At 48.5% G+C, this 22,072-nt stretch overlaps 2 protein-coding genes across 2 annotated transcripts; both read left to right on the forward strand.

Moving 5' to 3' along the window:
* Window positions 1-58: 58 nt before the first annotated feature.
* On the forward strand, window positions 59-11,503 carry TUT1 (terminal uridylyl transferase 1, U6 snRNA-specific). The gene is made up of 9 exons (XM_081063710.1): window positions 59-213; window positions 1,660-1,850; window positions 6,739-7,054; window positions 7,228-7,328; window positions 8,192-8,655; window positions 9,252-9,361; window positions 9,504-9,614; window positions 9,790-9,882; window positions 10,289-11,503. The coding sequence occupies exons 1-9, from the start codon at window positions 132-134 to the stop codon at window positions 11,452-11,454; spliced, it is 2,634 nt and encodes an 877-aa protein (XP_080919836.1). The 5' UTR covers window positions 59-131; the 3' UTR covers window positions 11,455-11,503.
* Window positions 11,504-12,471: 968 nt separating this feature from the next.
* Window positions 12,472-22,072, forward strand: EEF1G (eukaryotic translation elongation factor 1 gamma). The gene is made up of 10 exons (XM_081063308.1): window positions 12,472-12,645; window positions 13,704-13,862; window positions 14,543-14,606; window positions 14,761-14,903; window positions 15,434-15,577; window positions 16,800-16,929; window positions 17,313-17,517; window positions 20,691-20,863; window positions 20,949-21,073; window positions 21,311-22,072. The coding sequence occupies exons 1-10, from the start codon at window positions 12,511-12,513 to the stop codon at window positions 21,467-21,469; spliced, it is 1,437 nt and encodes a 478-aa protein (XP_080919434.1). The 5' UTR covers window positions 12,472-12,510; the 3' UTR covers window positions 21,470-22,072.

The raw sequence follows: 22,072 nt of genomic DNA on the forward strand, positions 1-22,072 counted from the left end.
TGTGCCCTCACTTAGCAGGTCTACGTCATTTCCTGTTGGGCTGGCGGAAGTTGCTCCCGAGCGCGTTGCGACTTGGAAGAGTTCCGGTGGTGGCAGAAGTGGGTGCATTTGGTTGGAACCGGGGAGCTGCGATGGCGGCGTTGGATTCGGATGTCGAATCGCTGCCGCGTGGGGCTTTCCGCTGCTGCCTCTGCCACATCACTACAGCCAACCGTAAGCGGTGGCTAGTGAGGGGGTGGGTGGTTGTGGACTTGCGTCTTTGGGTCCTAGCGAAAGTTAAGGTAACAGGTCATCGTTTTTGTCAGACGGCTTGCGAGAGTCACTCACCTCCGTTTTCACTCCGCCAGTTCCAAGTTTCCGAAATCTCCACGACGAAAGTTTCGTTATTTTATTCCCTCTTCAACCGTCGTCTATTGGACATCCCCTTTGTGCCCGGTATTCTGCTAGGCTCGAGGCTGGGGAGATGGAGAGACAATTTCAATGCCCTAAATATGTTTGGGGAGCCGTGGGGTCACAGAGAAGGTAGTAATTAAGTCAGGAAGTCCTACAGAGGACCTACCCAAAGGCAGGGATGGATGGGTGAAGTAGCATGGCGTGCATGACTGGGAAGGTGGGTTTGGAAAAGTTGATACGGTCCTTGTATGACAGCGCAAGGGGTTCAGTAAAACCCCACATTACACCTTTGAATCACATTTTCTAAACAGGCTCTTCCGTTCTTCTTTTCCTGTGTGAATGGCACTACCGCTGTTTGTTCGATAGGACCAGCCAGAAGCCCAGGATAGTCCTCCCTGGCCCCACATGTGCATTGGTGACATCCAGCAGCTAACTCAAAATGTAACAAAAATAATAATGACAGCTCCACTGCTCCCACATTCACCATGTACCGGACTCTGCCAAGTGCTGTGTATGAATAATACCTATTTGTTATGTACTATTATTATCTTGATTTTATAGCTGAAGAAACTGATGTACAGAGAGGTTAGTGAGTCGCGGAAGGTCTTACACAGTTTGACAGAGCTGGCATTTGAACTTGGGCAGTGTGGCTTCAGACCTTGCACTTGTAATCTTTATACCATACTCAGGGATGATCCAGGGGAAATAGTCTAGAGTCCTGATATGTTTAGTTCTATACTCCTGTATGACTTGGGTAAGTTACCTGTTAATTTTGTTACAATTTTCAGGTATTCTTTTACCTAGCACTTACAGATTTTTTTTCCCTTTTCTTCCCCAAATATGTGTCCAATTTTATTTCTAATATTTTCTTATGTTTTTTTTTTTAATTACAGTTTATTGGGGTGACAATTGTTAGTAAAGTTACATAGGTTTCAGGTGTACAATTCCGCAATTCATCATGTACATAGCACGTTGTGTGTTCACCACCCAGAGTCAGTTCCCCTTCTATCATCATATATTTGATACAGATGATTTAAGAAATACTTGTAGTGTAGTCAGTCTTCCTGGGAACCACTTAGAATGCACTGTACTTGTAGACAGTGGGCAAGAGAGGAAGGTGAAAGGAGCCAGGACTTTGTTTATTTAAAGGTCACACTTTCTATGTCTTGGAAGGATCAGTAGGATTTAGGTATGCAGAGAACAAAGTCAGGGGACAGGTACATGAAGAGTGGTTTGGATGTTTTTGTTTCACTTTTGTCTTTGCAGGACCCAGCCTAGATGCCCACCTGGGAGGCCGGAAACACCGGCACCTGGTACAACTACGAGCTGCCCGGAAGGCCCAGGGACTTCGAAGTGTGTTTGTCAGTGGCTTTCCCCGGAATGTAGATTCTACTCAGCTCTCTGAGTACTTCCAGGCATTTGGACCTGTGGCCAGTGTCGTCATGGATAAGGACAAGGTACAGTGAACGGCTCTGAGAATAAAGAACGAGTCAGGTGTGCCACATACCAAAAGATACGAGAAAGGGAGAAACCAGGAGTCTCTTTTCGCTGGTTCCTAATGTTGCTTGTCCGTGGTGAACATTACATTATTTGGACTAGTCCAGCTTTGTGAGCAACTCCCCCTCCCCAACTTGAATTTTCTCAGTTCACCAGTGTTATTCATTGGGGAACTTGTTGGTCATTCATTTATTCATTCAATCTTTTATTTGCCAAATACTTATTAACTGCTAACTTTGCACTAGAGCTGCATTCTGAGTCGCGAATATGATAGATGTGATCCCTGCTCGCACAAAACTTACAGTCTAGACAATTAAATGAGTGGAGAAAGGAAACAGTTAAATGAGTAATTGCAGTGAAGTGGGTGCTTTACAACCACACCATTCGGAGACCCATCCTAACCCTACAAGAGACTGGTTGGTAAACCAGCTAGCAGTTTATTAACTTATACTGAGAGGTACTGAGGTTACCTGGTCAGAACACCCTATCCTCTGGACAGTGCTGGGCAAACAAGCGTGTTCTTTGTGGTCCTTTTTGTCTTGTTTCCATGCAGACCTTTTGTCATTGTCTCTTTAGTCCTTGAAAAAAGTTCACTGCCGCAGTATTGTGTTCTGTGACCATACTGTTGTTCTGAGGCTGCAGTCTGGTTGTGTAGGCATGGATTAGGTGATCCCAAATCTCCTTAGCCTTCCAAGCCTTCTTTTAGAATGGGGAGGGGTCTGTTTCTCTCAGGGATTTCATTAACCCATGATGGCTTAAACAAAAGCGGTTCAATTGTTCTCTTATAACAAGACATCCAGACCTGGGCAGTCCAGGGTTTTGCTGTTTTCCTGCTCTGTTATTATTGGCATGTGGCTCTCAACTTCATAGGTGTGATAATGCTGTTTCCATCTCTTCATCTAAGAAGAAGGGGCAGGTTGAAGGGCAGAGTGTGAAAGGCTAGTGCCAGCTGAGTCTGACCACCATCCCACCCCTGTTTTCTTTTATTTCCCAGGAAAATAACCTTTCCCAGAGACCTCTTCAGTAGAATTCTCATTGGCCAGAACTCTATCACATGATTGCACCTAATTACAGTCAAGCCTGGGAAATGAAATTATTTTAGCTGGGCGCTTTGCCCTTCTGAACAAAATCAGAATTCTGTCAGTGAGGAAGAAAGGGACAATGTATATGGAGTGGGCAGCTGACAGTGTCTGCCCTAGGTTACTTCTTTAGAAAGCTCAATGTCCTCATTTTTGTTCATATTTATTTCAATTAGAAAGTATGATCTTTTCCTGAATTTAAATCTCAAGTTTCCGAGGCTTCTAATTATTATAACAATAATTACTAAAATTTTTATTGAGCAGTTATTATGTACCATCATGTGCTAACTTTTTTCCTTCCCTCCTTCTACCTCCCCGCCCCCCCATTCTGGTTCAAGCTGTTGTTTCTCAGTCTAGTTGTGTAAGACACAGCTCCCTGCCCCATGCTGGTGTTATGAGCCTTGCTCTCCCCCTGGCTGAGGCAGTTGGTTGCTGGTCGTTGGTCCGGTGATCACAGCAGGCTGCCAGCTGCTCACACTGGCTGCCGGCCACTCAAGCTGGCCACCGGCCGCTCCTGGCAGCACAGAGCAGCACAGCAGCCCGGCAGTCCACTGCAGCCCACATCGACCTCCACCTGCTCACGGCTTACGGCAGCCCAGCTCCAGGGAGAGCCATTGTTCATAATGTTAGCTATAGAGGGTGCAGCTCACTGGCCCCTGTGGGAATCAAACCAGCGACCTTGTTAGGACCACTGCGCTCCAACCACCTGAGCCACCGGGCCAGCCCCATGCTATTTTATATACAATATCTCATTTAATCTCCACAGCATTTCCTTGAGGGAGATCATCACTGGGAACTTGGATATTTGGGGTTTGAGCCCCTGCTTGGGAGGCAGTCACAAATTACTTCTCTGAGTTTTAGTTTCTTAATTTGTAAAATGGGAACAATAATACATGTCTTATAGGAGTCTTATGAAATTTAGCAATTGTTTATGTGAACTACTTGGTTTAAAATAAGCCCTTGGGAAGTGGTAGCTGTAGCTGGTATTGAAAGGAGAAAAATAGCTAGGACACAGGCTTCTGAATCTGCTAATTCTGCCATCCCTGACGCCTTCTATGGGGTTCTAGAGGGAAATATGTGCACAAAGACAAGGATAGGCTAAGAGACACCTAGTTTCTAGCTGGGGCTTTGGTTGCAGACTTGGTGTTGAACCACAGTGTGGTGAGCTGTGTGATTTCTCAGAGTCAGAAAATTAGTCTGGGCAGGTCCAAGTGGCTGCTTTTCGCCTTGGTTTCACTTTGGTTCTTTGCTATCTTTTGCATAAGGGTGGAAGTGAGGGTAGGGAGGGCACTCCCCCCTGCTTTTATTTTCACTTGAGATATGACTTAGGCAGCATAAAATTCACCCTTTTAAAGTATACAATTCATTGGTTGTTCATGTACAGTATTCTCCCCTTATTTGTGGGGGAAACGTTCCAAGACCCCCCAGTGCATGCTTGAAACGGCAGATAGTACCAAACCCTGTATATACAGTTGACCCTTGAACAGCATGGGTTTGAACTGCGATGGTCATTTGTACTGCGCAGGTCAATGGAAAATAACCCCTGCTTATTTAAAACCCGCGTTGCTCAAGGGTCAACTATACTATGTCTTTCCTGTACATACATACCTGGGGTAAAGTTTAATTTACAAATTAGGCACAGTAAGAGATTAACAACAGTGATTAATAATAAAATAGAACAGTTATAATACAGAGGGTGCTAAAAAATGTTTTAAGAAAGGAAAAACATTTTAAGAGGAAAAAACTATATTAAAATTGTAATAATATATAGTGATAACAAAAGATGAATTCAAGTCACTTTTGACTTCTGCAATTACAAGAGATGCTCAAAGTGGTTACTATCAGTGTAATTTTTTTTCTTTTTTTAAAGATTTTATTGGGGAAGGGGAACAGGACTTTATTGGGGAACAGTGTGTACTTCCAGGACTTTTTTCCAAGTCAAGTTGTTGTCCCTTCAATCTTAGCTGTGGAGGGTGCCGTACAGCTTCAAGTTGTCCTTTCAGTCTTAGTTGTGGAGGGCGCAGCTCAGCTCCAGGTCCAGTTGCCATTGCTAGTTGCAAGGGGCGCAGCCCACCATCACTTGCAGGAGTCGAACCAGCCACCTGTGGTTGAGAGGACGCGCTCCAACCAACTGAGCCATCCGGAAGCTCAGCAGCAGCTCAGCTCAAGGTGCCATGTTCAATCTTAGTTGCAGGGGGCGCAGCCCACCATCCCTTGAGGGACTCGAGGACCTTGGCAACCTTGTGGTTGAGAGCCCACTGGCCCATGTGGGAATCGAACCGGCAGCCTTTGGAGTTAGGAGCATGGAGCTCTAACTGCCTGAGCCACCGGGCCAGCCCCATCAGTGTAATTTTAATATAGTTTTTTCCTTTTTAAAAATGTGTATACATTTTTTTGGTACCCTCTGTATACTGTAATAAAAGTTATATCAATATGGCATTTTTAAGTAGAATAAGGGTTACTTGAACACAAGCACTGATAGCCACGAGTCTGATAACTTGAGATGGTTACTAAGTGACTAACAGGACGGTAGCATATATAGTGTGGCTGTGTGGACAAAGGGAGGATTTACATCGTGGGTGGGACAGAGTGGGGCAGGTGGCACAGAATGAGATTTCATCGTGCTACTCAGAATGGCATGAAATTGAAAACTTATAAATTGTTTATTTCTTGAATTTTTCATTTAGTATGTTCAGACTGCAGGTAACAAGCCTTGGAAAGTGTAATCTCGGGTAAGGGGCAATTATTGTATTAACAAGGCTCTGCAACCGTTTCTACTGTCTAATTCTAGAGTGTTTTCATCACCCTACAAAGAAACTGCATATTCATATCAGTCATTCCCCATCCATGATTCAGGCCTGTGTGCTGGTGAGGCTGTCCCCCTGGTTAATTTTTGTGTATGGTGTGAGGTAGGGGTCCACCATCAGTGTTTTGCATGTGGCTATCCACTTGTCCCAGCACCATGTGTTGAGAAGACTATTCTTATCATTAAATGGTCTCTACACCCTTGTTGACACTCAGGTGACCATAGACACACGGATTTATTTCTGGAGTCTCAATTACATTTCCTTCATCAGCATGTCTGTCTTTATGCTACCATCACACTGTGATTTCTGTAAAGGGTACCTTTTTATAAGCAGGAGGAGGCTCTAGCTTTGCCACTGAAGAGAATACAGAAGATGTAGGTTTTGGCCCTAACGCAGTCATAGTTTTCCTACTCCTGCTAACAGTTTAGCTTTAAAAAAAAAAAAAAAAAAGGATATATACATACATTTATATATACATATATATGTATATATATGCATACACGCATACATATATATATGTTTATTCCATTGAATATCGTTGAACTCAGCCATATCATAGCAGCATGGTTATCATTTTGCTGTTGTTCCTAGGTGGTAAGTTTGTTGAGGTAGGGTTTATGTGTTTATATTTACACCTAGCACAGTGTTCATTACATGGATTCTTAATACATTTTAAAAGAGTCTAAAGCAGGAAAAGTTAGGGGATGGGTATAACCAGTAAAGTCATGTCATTGGGAGGAGTAGCGGACAACGAAGTAGGTAAAATGTGATTTTCAGAGGCCGCCTGGGGTGACAGTAGTGTATGTGCGATGCAAGTGAGGTTCCCTGTTGTTACAGAAACAGCAAGCGAGTGTTCCCAGTTCATACGGTAGTCCCCCTGTCAGAATTCTCGCCCACTGTCAGACCATGTGTTTGGAGTCGTGGTTGCAAAACCATCATCTCTGCCCGTTGTGGTTTGCCAGGGAGTGTTTGCCATCGTGGAGATGGGAGACGTGGGTGCCCGGGAAGCTGTCCTGTCACAGCCGCAGCACAGCCTGGGAGGACATCGCCTGCGCGTCCGACCACGGGAGCAGAAAGAGTTCCAGAGCCCAGCCTCCAAATCCCCCAAAGGAGCGGCCCTTGACAGTCAGCAGCTGGCCACAGCACTCGCTGAGGCCCCAGACGTGGGAGCGCAGATGGTGAAGCTGGTGGGGCTGAGGGAGCTGTCTGAGGCTGAGCGGCAGCTTCGGAGCCTCGTCATGGCCCTGATGCAGGAGGTCTTCACAGAGTTCTTTCCCGGTGAGCCACCTTCCTCACTGTGACTGAGCCCACCCTGTTCTTCCTTGCCCTCCTGTCCTCCCTCAGCTAGAGGTGTTTATTTGGTTGCTCTTTCATCTTTGTGCCCTGTTATGTTCTTCCACCCCTTAGCCCCCCCAATGTCTCCTGACCTTTATTCTCTGCTCGGCACCCAGGCTGTGTGATCCATCCTTTTGGCTCTTCCATAAACAGCTTTGACGTCCATGGCTGTGATCTTGACCTCTTCCTGGATCTGGGTGACTTGGAAGAGCTCCAGGTGAGTGAAGAGGGAGCAGCTGGGAACAGTCAGTAGGAATGGTCATGTGACTCTGGGTGAGCACCTTCCCTCTCACCTGTTAAATGGGGATAATAGGACCGGCCTGAAAGGGTTATTGTAATTGGAGAGATGTGAATGTGGATGTGGATAAGGTAGGACGGAAATGAATTGGCACGAGATAGATGGCATTTGTAACAGGAAAAAAAACAGATTTCAGAATGGCATGGATAATATCTTATTTTGGATAAAAAAAAATATATAACAAGACATACAATAAGGTAATTTGGGGGTTATGTTTTTGCTTATGGGTTTTCTAACGTCTAATGTACAGATCCTGTACATTAGACACACAATTTATGTTTCCTGAATCATTTGAGAGTAGGTTGCATACGTCACGCCTTTGCCCCTTAACATCCCAGTGTGTATTACCTAAGAACCAAGGTAATATTCTAGTGGGTTACCACAGTACCGTTATCAAGTTGAGGAAATGTTACACTGGTAGAAGTGTAAAACATTACAAGACTTTAATCCAGTCTCTACTCCAATTTTGTCAGCTGCCCTGACAGTAGACTATTGTGTTGTCTCTTTAGTTTTCTTTCATCTAAAATAGTTCCTCTGCCTTTTTTTGTCTTTCATGACAATGACATTTTTATAGAATACACACTGTTTATTTTATGGCTTTAAAAACGTATTTTTAATTAAAAAAAATATTGTGAGGATTAAATGAGTTAATGTGTGTAAAGCCCTTAGAATAGGGCCTGGCACATAATAAGTAGTAGGTCATAGGTATATCTTGGGGACGAGACTGTTTCCAGTTAGGGGGCAGCAGGAGAGGCATTCACTCAGTTCTTTTCCATCCACAGCCAGCCCCAAAGGCTCCAGAGTCCCCATCCTTGGACTCGGCCCTTGCGTCCCCACTGGACCCTCAAGCCTGCACCTCTGCCTCCCCTCCAGACTCTCACCCTCCAGATTCTCCTCAAGACTCAGAAGCCCTGGACTTTGAAATCCCTTCCTCGTCCCAGGCACCCCACACTCCCGACTCAGCTCTGGCCTCTGAGACCCTTGCTTCTCCCCAGTCCCTGCCTCCAGCCTCACCACTGCAGGAGGACCGGGGAGAGGGGGACCTGGGGAAAGCTCTGGAGCTAGCAGAGGCTCTGAAGGGGGAGAAAACAGAGCAGGGAGCCATGCTAGAGTTGGTGGGATCCATTCTTCGTGGCTGTGTCCCTGGAGTGTACCGAGTTCAAACTGTGCCCTCTGCCCGATGCCCTGTGGTCAAGTTCTGCCATCGGCCTTCCGGTCTTCACGGTGACATCTCCCTCAGTAACCGGTACCGTTGTTTAAGGGGGTGGTTGGGGAAGGCAAGCTGAGCGTTCTGGGGGTGGCTGAGGAGGGAGCCCTGGTGGGGGAGCACCTGCACCTGCCAAGCCTCAAGATTATCCTTGTTTGGACCCATCCCTCTTTCTGCCACTCATCTCCTGCCTGTCTTCCATGTCAATGGAAAGTATCCTTTTTAGGATACTATTTTTAAGGGATTTAGAAAAGAGTTCCATGGTTAAGTAAGTTTGGGAAATACTAAGTTAAACACAAATAGGTTTCTCCCTTCCCTCCTTCTCCCCCACTTCCTCTTTCTCTTTTCCTTTTTCCCTCTCTTTCTCCTTTCCTCTCCTTCTCCCTCCCTTCCTGTCTTTTTTTCTTTGCATAGTAAAGGCTCTGAGCAGGCTTATATTAATAATAACACGCTCTGAATGTCCGAGACGGGCATATAGGATGTCGTGTTCTTTGTACAGCCTCTCACAAGACCACTGTGTCAGCAAACACTTAGGAAACCCTCTCTGGCCCCCGTTACAGTCTGGACTGGGAGCTGTGGGTGATGGGTTCAGAGCGTTCCTGAGCCCTAACATCCTCGTCTCCTCTTTGTCCCAGGCTGGCCCTGCATAACTCCCGCTTCCTGAGTCTCTGCTCTGAGCTGGATGAGCGAGTACGGCCCCTCGTGTACACCCTTCGCTGCTGGGCTCAGGGTCGAGGGCTAGCAGGTGAGAGTCAGGACAGAGCTGGGGCTGAGTTGGTGTCGGGCAAAGAAGGGACGCAAATACAGGAACCAGGATTGAGAAAAACTGCCAAGGAGGGGATCGGCAGCACCTCTAATCTAACTGGAATTATTGATTATTTACGCAGGGAGTGGCCCCCTTCTCAATAACTACGCCCTGACCTTGCTCGTGATCTATTTCCTTCAGACCAGGGACCCTCCTGTGTTGCCCACTGTGTCCCAACTCACCCAGAAAGCAGGTACAGTAGCCGGCGTCCACCCTCTATCTCATTAGCTTCATCTCTTCTTCATCTTACTCATACTGAGTTACCCTGGGAATGAGATCTCCGCTATCCCCCTCATTTCCATCCCTTACCCTCCTTTCCCTCAGTCTTCCTGCTTCCAGGCTGACCCTCACCTTTTTCACTTTCACAGGTGAGGGTGAACAGGTGGAGGTTGATGGCTGGGACTGTAGTTTCCCCAGGGATGCCTTGAGACTGGAGCCCAGCACCAATCAGGAGCCCCTGAGTGAGTTTGGGGAGCCCACAGAGGACTAATAAATAATGTTGATCGCAACAGGAGGTAACACAGTTATTGTGTGCCAGGCATGGTTCTCACAGTAGCCTTGGGGGACAGCTAGTGTTGTTATTGCCATTTCATATGTGAAGAAACCATGCCTTAGAGTAATTAAGTGGCTTACCCAAGGTTACACTGCTAGCAAAGGGAAGGAGTAGCATCTGGGAAATGACGTTGCTGGGGACACGGGGAGAGAGCTTGGCCTCATGTTTATGGGGATCAGAGGAGCCTGGCTTCTGGCACTGTTCTGAGCCACTTAGAAGGGAAAATGCAAGTCCTGCTAAGGGAATGGCTCTGGTTCAGGGTCTGTCTCAGTTCTGGCGTCTCAGTAACCCCTTTTCCTGGTCTTCTTCTCCAGGTTCCCTGCTAGCCCAGTTCTTCTCCTGCGTCTCTTGTTGGGATCTTCGTGGCTCACTGCTCTCCCTGCGGGAGGGTCGGGCACTGCCTGTGGCAGGGGGCCTGCCCTCTAATCTCTGGGAGGGTCTGCGCCTCGGCCCCATGAATCTCCAGGACCCCTTTGACCTGAGTCACAATGTGGCAGCCAATGTAACCAGCCGGGTAGCCGGGCGGTTACAGAACTGCTGCCGAGTAGCAGCCAATTACTGCAGAAGCCTCCAGTACCAGCACCGTTCCTCCCGGGGTCGGGACTGGGGGCTGCTCCCCCTTCTGCAGCCGAGCTCCCCTAGTTCCCTGCTGTCTGCAACACCCATCCCATTACCCCCTGCTCCCTTTACCCAGCTCACTGCTGGCCTGGTCCAGGTGTTCAGAGAAGCATTGGGGTGCCGTATAGAGCAGGGAACCAAGAGACTGCGGTCAGAGGGAGGTAGAAATGGAGATTCTCCACAGGGAGGGTCAAGCAAAAGACTGAAACTAGACAGACAGAAAACAAGCTGTGAGGAGAGGCAGGAGGAGCAGCAGGGATGTACGGGGGAGCATGGCGAAGATGGGGTGGAAGAAATGGTTATAGAGATTGGAGAGTCAGTGGAGGACTGGGCCATGCAGAGCCCTGGGCAGCCAGCGGAGCCTTCCCTGATGGCTGGACAGCACCTCGCCACTGGAGGACAGGAGCAGTCAGGCCATGCAGCGCTGGCCGAGCAGGGGCCCAAAGGACCAGAGGCAGCCCGAGAAGGGTCCCAGGATGAGACAGGGAAGGGGGCATCACTCTCCTCAGTGAGCTGGCGCTGTGCCTTGTGGCACCGAGTGTGGCAGGGGCGGCGGCGTGCCCGGAGACGCCTGCAGCAGCAAACCAAGGAAGGAGGCAGAGGTGGTGCTGGCACGGGAGTAGAGTGGCTGGCAACTGAGGCTCGGGTAACCCAGGAACTGAGAGGACCGAGCAGTGCTGAACAGAGGCCAGAGACTGAGCCGCTCCTGACCTTTGTGGCGTCTGCTTCCCAGGCTGACCAGACTCTCACTGTGACCCCACTCCAGGATTCCCAAGGCCTGTTTCCTGATCTCCATCATTTCTTACAGGTTTTCCTCCCTCAAGCACTTCGAAATCTTCTCAAGTCAAGACAGGGGCCCTAAAGGGCAATAAAGCTGCTAGTTTAATAAACACTAGTTTCCTCTAATTTCCACCTGGTAACAATGCTCCTTCCACCTCGTGCTTCCTGTCCCCAGACCTTCATGCAGCCTTCTCAGAGGTGTCTTCCCTAGCCACCCCAAAATAGGGCTCAGCCTGTTTCCTTCCTACCGTTTATCACAACTTGCGGGGAGTGCCCAGGACTGTGTGTCTGGCGCCTGGAGCCCACTTGGGAGAGTTCGGGAGTGATGCTGAGTACAGGTATTGAACAGTGCCTGTGAGAAGAACCCAATCTGCCTCCTCCTCTACCTTGCTGCCGAGATTTATGAATGGTGACAGCCTGAAATTTGAGTTCAGGGTCCTTCACGCAGTCTGTCACTTAACAGAATTCATCCCCTTCTAAAACTGGGTAAAAGATTTTCAGACCTGAACATGGGTAAATGGCAACCCGTATCAGTTTGTCTTAAATTGTCAATCCCTCCAGAGTGACAGGAGGCGGAAGGGATATGGCTGTTGTCCCTTAGCCTCTCCCCTGTTGCGGGCCCGGACTAGTGCCCTTCTGGAAACAACAGCATCCTGGAGACGCAAGGTGGTTTAATGAGAGAAAAACTGGATTTATTATAACAGCGGGTTTCAGACTTGGGCTCCGATCAGACATTCATCTTCTCTAGAAAACCAGAGCCGGTCAGAAGGAATTTGGCACACCGCCATCTCCACACCGTGGCGTGGCACACGGTCATGATGTTAGGGGCTTGGCAGGACCTCCCATCAAGCCTCTCGGGCCTCACTTATACTGCAGGCCGGAGGCGGCTGCCCGCGGGACCGAGCGCGGCGCAGGGATGGCAGCTGTGCCACGTAGCTGCCCAGGGGGCGCGGTCCAGCCAGTTCTCAGTTTCTCCGCGCCTCTTTACACGTGGGACTCGGATTGGCCACACCTGAGGGGCGGGCCCGTCAAGTGGCCCAGTGCGCAGGCGCGAGCGTTTTCCGCGCCAGTCAGCAGGCCCCACCCCCTTTCCAGTTCAGCTGCCGTGGTACCCCGAACTGTCGTGCGTGTGCCTTCTATGCCGTCCTCGCTTTCCGGCAGCTATTCTCCACGGCTCTCTCCTGCCCCCCTCCCTTCTCTCCCTCACGGCTTACTTTGCGGCAGCACTGAGAGCCCCACCCCCTTTCTCTGCGGAATCACCATGGCGGCTGGGGTAAGTTTGCCGGCTCAGGCCACACAGGTCACTATATCCGACGCCATCCTCTCCCCGAGTGGGACCAGCCGGCGTCAGAGGAGTTCTGGAGCCGAGTGGGGAGCTGACTCGGGGTCTAGGTGTCTCACTGTTGGAGAGCAGGGCTTCCAGGCCCCGGAGGGGAACTGAGGCTGGGGCTGTCGGAGGCCAAAGAGGTGGAAGGGTCTGGGTTATAGGAGCAAAGAGATGCCGGATCCTGGCCGTCTGGGGCCAGAGAAAGGGGTTCGGGTTCATTGCCACCTGGAGACATGGGGTCCGGGCAGGTTGACAGAACTTTTGCGACCGTTTTGTGGGGCAACAGCAGAGACGGTGAAGGGGAGGGTCTTTGTGGGCAGGTACGGCTGGCCACGGTCCAAGGGCCGCCGGTCAGGGGGGTTTGGGAGCGAGCGGTCTCTCCGGACTGGACAGGCAGACCAGCTGGACCCCGCCGGCCAGGTGGGCAACACCAGGGACCTCACTGCCGGACAGGACCGGAGGCATGAAACGCGTGACAAGGGAAGAAAGGCTTTTTAGGGAGGGAAGATGCCATTCGGTGTCCCTGTCCCCGCGTCTCTTCCGAGGGGAACTTGGAAGTGCCTTGGTGTGCGTGTCTCGGAGACAAGGCCGATGCCTGCGAGGGGTGAGCCGCTCGGCAATAGACGGGCACCCGGGAACCAGCAATGAATGAAACAAGGGCTCTGCGAAGGCAGGGCTGCGCGTCGCAGATGGAGTCCGACGGCGCTGGAAGTGGTGGATTTCTTGGAGATACGTTTGAGGGCAAGAGAACGCTTCTAGAGCTGTCCTTAGGGAAGGTCAGATCTGTCAACAAGCTTTATTTAGCAGTTGGTGTGTAGTTCTGTTCTCGGTGTTTTGGAGGACTCTCATTACACACGACAGCTTCTGGAGAACTTGGTTCACCAGCGGGAGTGAACCAGTCAGTTGAACAGATTGGGATTGTTCAGGGAAGTCATCCCAGAGGTGACATGTAGGACTTGGGACCCTTCGACTCACACTGACGTCCCCCCCCTTTTCTTGCACAGACGCTGTACACATACCCTGAAAACTGGAGGGCCTTCAAAGCCCTTATTGCTGCTCAGTACAGCGGGGCTCAGGTCCGCGTGCTCTCCGCACCACCCCACTTCCACTTTGGTCAAACCAACCGCACCCCTGAATTTCTCCGTAAATTTCCAGCCGGCAAGGTGAGTAGGGGAGTGGGAGGAGGGGTCTTTGGTCCTGAGAACCCAAGTGGCCCTAAGATTCTATCACTTTGAGATGGCCTCCATCTTTAAAAGGGAACTTTCCATTTTTTCCCACATTATAGTGACTTTTTATAAAACACATTTTGAGGTAATTGCGGATTCCCATTAGTGAAGATACTAAAGAGCTATTCAATGACATTTTTTAAAAATTACAGGCTTACTTTGTATTTGTGGGAGAGAATGAGTGTTGACTGTTTTCAGTGCAAATATGTCAAGTATCAACTATGAGCAGAATCCTTGCCCCGCGGGTCTTACGGAAATCACCAGGCTGAGAGTAGAAGCTCAAGTGCAGTGTGGGGAGCACCATGATATTTTGAGTATTATAGATGTAGATATAAGACTTGGTTGCTGACCTTTTGCTTATTTGATTGAAGGCTTTTATCCAAATATCCAATAACAGCTAAATGTTTTGGGTTTATTACGTGACTTCAGATTGTAAGGGATACCAAGTTAATTCAAATATTTTTGGTTCCTGAGTTTCAGATAGTATCAGGAGTTTCGTTAGAAAGGATCATCAGCCTTATATAAAAACGTTTTTATCCAAAACAGTTCAGTTCCTGGGATGGGCTAGTGAGAAATTCCTGTGTATTTCATTGATCTTTTGACTGCTTTGTCCCCAGGTTCCAGCATTTGAAGGCGATGATGGATTCTGTGTGTTTGAGAGCAATGCCATTGCCTACTACGGTAATTTGCAGTAGATATGGCATGGAGGTTCTGGAAGTGAGGGGTGAACGAGAGGATGAGGGTGAACTGGAGTGGACAAGGGGAGGACTTTTTAGGGATTGGATTGGTGTTGGCACGACCCCCAGGTTCTGACCTTTGTGTTCTGCCTCTGCAGTGAGCAATGAAGAGCTTCGGGGACGTACTCCAGAGGCAGCAGCACAGGTGGTACAGTGGGTGAGCTTTGCTGATAGCGACATAGTGCCCCCAGCCAGTACCTGGGTGTTCCCCACCTTGGGCATCATGCACCACAACAAGCAGGTAAGCCTTGGAACTTGGGGAGAAACCAGGAGTGGGGATGATATCAGCTGCAGAGTGTCAGGGAGTAAGAAATAAAATAGGATGAGAAAAGGAGATGCCAAGAATATGTGGGAAACAAAGGACCTAATCTTCGGGGTATGAGTTTGGAGAACTGGCTGTTGATGGTGTCTGAGTCTTTGTCAGACCCAGTGGAGGTGGTATCTGTCAATGGTGGTCAGAGGAGAGGCCTCTGCTGTAGGAAGGTTATGCCAAATGGTAAGGGAGTGGTTAGACCAGATGACCTCTGAGGTTTCTTTTAAAATACAAAGACACGTGGTTACGATCATTACAGTGGAGAATGAGAGCAGACTGCACCAAGAAGAAATTGAACACTGGGAGCTTCGTTTGGAAAAATCCTAGAATCTGACTCCATTGAAAGGGTGGGGATGAACAGGGACGCAGTTAAATGAAATGGCTACCTGAGTTCTGTTCTTGGGGTGAGGGAAAGGGCTTGGTCCTCGCTGATACAGCTGATCATTATAAATCAATAGGCCACAGAGAATGCGAAGGAGGAGGTGAGACGAATTCTGGGGCTGCTGGATGCTCACTTGAAGACGAGGACTTTCCTGGTGGGCGAACGTGTGACGCTGGCTGATATCACAGTTGTCTGCACCCTGCTGTGGCTCTATAAACAGGTGAGTTAATAAAGAATCACGTTGGTGGGATGAGAACCGAGGTGCCAAGGCTTCCAGGTGACTGTCCTGCTGTGAGGACCAGGACATGAGGCAGTCTGAGGTGACCGTCTAGGAATCCCGGGACTGAGGGCTGGGACTGCTTGTCTTCTGAGAAGTGTGGTGATGTTCTGTTGCCCTTAGTTGTTTGTGGGGGGGCTAAGAGATTCAGTTTGTCCCCACATTTCTTGGGAAGCCCGATCATGAAGGCAGGTAAATTTGGCATTGAGAGCTTTTGGAGGCACAAGTACGTTCTGTTCTTGGCCTTGTTACTTACTATTTGTAGATAGGGGTTGGGGTGTGTGTAAATTCCTTTAGTCCCTATTTTTTCCCTCTGTAAACTGTAAAACCAGGACACTGGTAATCCCTGTTGAGGTTATTGGGTCAAAGATGACATGTGCTGCCTCCTAAACCACTGATTGATGAATTGAAGCTGCTCTGGAGTAGTGATGTGAGGATAGCAAGGAAAAAGCCCCTGCTGTCCCAGACCCTACGCCAAGGGCCTGACGGGTCATCTTAGCCTGTTGAGTGGGTGAAGAGAAGTGTCACCTACCCAAGGGCATGCAGTGAGGGAATAGAAGTTGAACTCCAAAACTGGCTGCTGGCCTCTCCACCACAAGATTATTTTGCCTCTGATCTTGGCAAACTAAAAAGTGGTAAATGAGTTTTTCATGAAGCTGTTTAATTTAAAGAACTGTCCGTTATTCTGAAAAAAAAAATTTGCTGTTGAATATTCTCTACTTTCTGAAGTTGTTAATGTAGATTGTTTTAATTGGTTATTTGACAATGAGTAATTGATAGCCCTCAGTTGGTCCCAACCCCTCCCCCCCTTTTTAAATTTTATCAACACGTGAAATTTAAAAGATTGGAAACTGTAGGTTCGAAGTGGCTTTGTGAAAGGAGTCAGGCACCATATAAATATTCTACTAAGTAGCTTTGTAGTAAATGGAAAATGGGACCAAGTATTCTTTAAATTGGACTGAACTAGGGATTAGGAAGGCAAAAAAGGGATTAGGCAGGTAAATGGGAAATAGCCGTTCAGGGTAAGATGGTGCCCTAGAGAGCTGCTGGGGGGTAGGGGAGAGGAAGGAGCGCCTCAGGGTAGAAAGAAGCAAGTGTGTGTCGGTCTCTGGCTTGAAACTCCTCAGGATCTTTACCTTTACTCACTTTGTTTCCATCCTGGCAGGTCCTGGAACCTTCTTTCCGCCAGGCCTTCCCCAATACCAACCGCTGGTTCCTCACCTGCATTAACCAGCGCCAGTTCCGGGCTGTCCTGGGGGAGGTGAAACTCTGTGAGAAGATGGCCCAGTTTGATGGTAAGTCAGGGAGGCAGAGGACCATGCGGCCAGCGTCTGGCGCTGGTTTGCTCAATCTGAACTCTGGGTTTCCTGTCTGGCTTTCGGGTTCTGTGAGCCCACAGAATGTAGGCTATCACGTAGTAACAAATATTTTGTGAACCCGGTTGTATGCACGTACTCTCAACATGTTTGTGTTAATAAGGTTACGATGCAGTCTTACGTGGTGGGAGGGTTGTGTTCTTGCTCTAGGATGTTCAGTGAGCTGGTGACAGCGGAGAGCCTAGATCCCGTAGCTGTCTCCGCACCCAGCGGTTTTCCTCTAGTACGCTGCTTGCTGCCTGCTTTTGGAGGGATGTGGAAGGAGGCAGGAACCTTGACTTGTCTCCCTTCCTCTGCACCAGCTAAAAAATTTGCAGAGAGCCAGCCTAAAAAGGATACCCCACGGAAGGAGAAAGGCTCTCGGGAGGAGAAGCAGAAACCCCAGGCTGAGCGGAAAGAGGAGAAAAAGGCAGCTGCTCCCGCTCCTGAGGAGGAGATGGACGAATGTGAGCAGGCGCTGGCTGCTGAGCCGAAGGCCAAAGACCCCTTTGCTCACCTGCCCAAGAGGTAAGGAAGGATACTGGAGGGTAGGGGGCATGGGACCCAAGAAAAGCCTGTTCTTGCCTATGTGATCCCCCTCACAGCCAGGGCCCAGAATTTTGGGTCGTTCATAAAAAATTAAAGGTATGTTTTAGTTGAAAATAAGGCAACTTCCTGAATTTATCAAGAATTGGGTAAGTTTTGAAAGTAGAAAGGAAGTTCCAAATGCATCTAGTATGGGGAAGATTGGAACTCCCCTTCTAGCTAAAAAAATCAGATAGGCACAGAATTGGGTGTGGAGGAACATTGGTCTCTAGCCTGCTCGTTAAAATTTGCGATGCCTCAGAACTAATACTGTAAAAGGTGTGGAGAGACGGTGTAGAGAGCCTGTGTCTGCTCTGTGTGGGCTGGCTTTGCTGAATCAGAGGACATAGTGTCAGTGTCATTTGATTATCTTTTTGCTGTTCTGATGAATCAGACTATCACCATTGCTCACTAAGAGAAAGGGTGGTGACCATGGCTAGAAAGTGCCTGTCTGGTTTGTGTTTCCCAACTGGGGGAGTTAAACCCCTCAAGGAGAAGGAAATAGATGGGGTGGTTGTCTGTATCCTCCTTTCAGTAATTGTAGGAGTTTTTGGAACAAAGTACAGTAAAAGGGAGATTTTTGGTGTGAAAAAAGTGGGACACCTGGTACTTTCCCAGTTCTCCATGTCATGTAAAATTTCCTAGGGCTAAGACACCTTAGAAGGAGGCCAACATCTCCATGATTACACCAAGTTTATTAAGGGAACTTGCATACCAGGCGAGTCTTGCTGCAGATGACATGGGTGTCCTCCAAGCCACGTGGCAGGTGCTAAGGGATTTTATATAGGACAGTGCAAGATGGATAGGGTTATAGGGCATGACCCACCCCAGATAAGAGGGAAATGCTGTACATTCCTGCCTGGGGCAAGAACCAGCACAAACCAGTGCGCTGTGGGCATAAAAGTTCCATCAGATGGACTTGGAGAAGCAGTTTCTTTACTGGCCCGGATCTAACTGGATTTAGCTCAAGGGTCCAGCAGTGGTCATGGCATTAAACAGTCTCTCCACACTCTTGCCATCAAACCTTTCTTCAGTCACTGCCCCAAGTCATTTCATTAGAATTTTAAGCAATATGAGAAATGTCTTTTCTGTGGTCACTTTATACTTTGTTCCCTCTTCTCTACGTTTCTTACCCACTCTTCCATCCTTTCACTAGTCTGCTAGTGTTTGACCTCGCGTTTTGTTACGGTTTTGGTGTGGGACACAGTTTACAGAATGTGCACTGGTGATGGCTGTAGTAGTTTGTGCTTCAAGTTGTAAATTACAAACACATTAATGGAATGTTACTGCTCTTTCCGCCTTTGGGGGACAGCTTGGAGGATAGCTGAGAGCTGTTTCTCCCAGGCGCTTTCCTCAAGATCAAGAAGGCTGCTCTTAAAAGATGTATGTCTTTCTGAACTGAAGTGATTTACCTTGAACCTAACTCGGGCAGGTCAAGAGTGAGCAAGATTTTGGCGTGTGTAAATAAGCTGTGATAACTAACCCAACTTACCTATGCTGTTGTAACATAGACAATGTTAATTATTAGCTAGAGATTTTCACATACTCGGATATTGGGTCTATACTCTGGGCGGAAAGTAAATCAAGCAGTAAAACTTAAAATCTTGAACAAACTTGGCATTTATTAATGCCTTTTGAGGATGTCTATTAATACCTATTTGTTGCATTACCATGGAGCTCTCCTGGGCTACTGAGATGATTTCCCCAGGGTTTTTAATGTCATAAAGGATCTTCAAAGACCAGGACAGTCATTTGTCCAGAGTGAATTTTGATCCTTCCAGCTAACTTGTTTCAGGAGCTGTTCAGAGCCCGTGTTCACTTGGGAAAAAATGGAATTATGGTCACAAATAATAAAAGTAGTACAGGAATGTCTGAAGAAACAAATCCCTAGTCCCACTCAATGGTTGGTTGGGGTGTTAAAGCTCCTTAGATGGGGTCTCTGGTGATTGGCAAGGAACCTGGGGCCTAGGGTTAAAGGACAGATTCTCTGCTTTGCTACAATATAACTGGGCAGGTCACACCACTTAACCTTTTCTGTAAAGCGAGGGAGGGTAACAGCCTAACTCTAGGGTTGTAAAGGATGAGTGAAGTGTATGTAAGTGGTACTCTGGGCATTTGTAGTACTAATGAATAATTGAACCAACTTAAACATTCAGTAAGGGGGTTTAACAGATTTATGGCACTTTGGATTTATAGCCATTAAAGCATCTGCAAAAAGAATTCTCATAGCATGTCACAGTATTAAATGACCAAATTGTGTAAGGCACACGACTACCGGTATCATCTTTGAAAAATCACCAGTGGGGAATTCATGAAAATATGAATTAGTTGTCTTGTTTGCTAGCATTGTGGGTGATTTTCTTCAGGCAGCATGTGTTTATGTAAAGAAAGAAAAAAACAATCCCTGCTGGGGGTGAGGGGGACCTCCTATTGATGCTGGCTTTCTTGGCTCAGTGTGTCAGATTACTTTAAAGATAACGAGAACCCAAGGGTTTTTCAGTGAGTGAACTTGTTTCTGGGCAGAGTGACTAAAGGACATGGGTGTGAGTTTTGGGGTGGAGGTCCTTTGAAAACGTTCCCTGCTTACATTGCAGTCATGATAGTGTGTGTCACCGGAAGAGGCCTGTGTGATGGGGGAAGAGGGGTGAGTCAGTAACTGAGTGTGACTCAGAAAAGAGCCCTGGGAGGGGCTAGCCAGCCAAAAAAAAGAGTCCTCACTCTGTCTCCACCAGGGGGCAGCAGTTCGCCGTGCCTTTCCTGGGGCAGGTCTCCCTCAGGTCCCCTTTGGGACCCACCCTCCCGGTGCATTCATGGGCTGGGGGTAGGGAGGGGAGGACGGGAGTGCCCTAGGCCTCGATCATACCCTTCAGCTCCCCTCCCTCATAAGCTTGTACACATCCGCCAGTCCGGGGACTCTTCCTTTAAACCAGTACATTTTCAGGAGCTGTTTAGAGCCCGTGTTCACTGGGGGGGATGGAATTATGGTCACAAATAATAAAAATAGTTCAGGAAGGCACGAAGAAACAAATCCCCAGTCCCACTTTTCTTAGCCTAGCAACCGTCTGACGCCTCAGTAGGAACTTCACACTGATGTCCTTGCCTTTTCCTCCATTCAGTACCTTTGTGTTGGATGAGTTTAAGCGCAAGTACTCCAACGAGGACACACTCTCTGTGGCGCTGCCGTATTTTTGGGAGCACTTTGATAAGGATGGCTGGTCCCTGTGGTACTCTGAGTACCGCTTCCCCGAAGAGCTCACCCAGACCTTCATGAGTTGCAACCTCATTACTGGTGAGAACAGGGTGGGTCTGGGAAGAGGAAGGGAGCACAAGGTCATGTGATCTCAAAGGCTGAATTTTCTCATTCGCCCCTTCAGGAATGTTCCAGCGATTGGACAAACTGAGGAAGAATGCCTTCGCCAGTGTCATCCTCTTTGGAACCAACAATAGCAGCTCCATTTCTGGAGTGTGGGTTTTCCGAGGCCAGGACCTAGCCTTTCCGGTGAGGAAGGTGTTGGGGAGGAGCCTATCTCTTTAGGGTGGGGCAGGGACACAGGAAGCACACCTTGATTCCTGAGCTGAGAGCATTCAGGAGAGTTTAAGGAATGTGTACAGGAAGGAGCTGTCGCGTTCCCAGAGTGCTGGGATCTGATGACATGTGTCTGAGCTGGAAGTAACAGGTGTGGGACAGTGTCTGATAAGCTGACCACGTGCTTCTTACCTGGCTTTTTCTCCTCAGCTGAGTCCAGATTGGCAGGTGGACTATGAGTCATATACATGGCGGAAACTGGATCCTAGCAGCGAGGAGACCCAGACGTTGGTTCGAGAGTACTTTTGCTGGGAGGGGGCCTTCCAGCATGTGGGCAAAGCCTTCAATCAGGGCAAGATCTTCAAGTGAACATCTCTTGCCATCGCCTAGCTGCCTGCACCCGCCCTTCAGGGAGATGGGGGTCATTAAAGAAACTGAACATTGAACCTTTTCTTGTCCTTCCTCCTTTGTGAGTAACAGCTCCTTCATAGGGGTGTAGATAGGCGATGGTGGAAGCTGGGTGTTTGCTGTGTCTGCAGGACCTCCCTTTGCAGGAGAGGAATCAGAAGAGCAGAGAGAGGCCTGGCCTTCGTTTTGATTTGATTGCCCTGTCTCCTACTGTGCTGTCTTGTAGCTGGGAAAGATTGGATGCAGTTAGGGTGTGGTGACATGGGGCTTTGTGACTACCTAATTCTTAGGTACTGGATGCCAGGCCTTCCCCAGTAAGGAGAGAATACTTGCCAATGATGGTAATGCACAGTCTGCAGAGGGACTTCATGTCCTGTGAGGGAGGAGGTGGCTGCATCCAAGGATCGGAAGGCACAGGCTTCTCTGGGCACGACCGTTGGCCCCTGCCTGGCTGCACATCATCTCTGGGGCATCCCTGCTTTCTAACAAGGAAGTGGGGCAGAGATGTATGTACCTTTCCTGTGATGACACACTCTTCAGTGGTAAATACAGGATGTTAAACCC

This window comes from Rhinolophus hipposideros (genome assembly GCF_964194185.1).
Source record: "Rhinolophus hipposideros genome assembly, chromosome: 10".
Classification (NCBI taxonomy): domain Eukaryota; kingdom Metazoa; phylum Chordata; class Mammalia; order Chiroptera; family Rhinolophidae; genus Rhinolophus; species Rhinolophus hipposideros.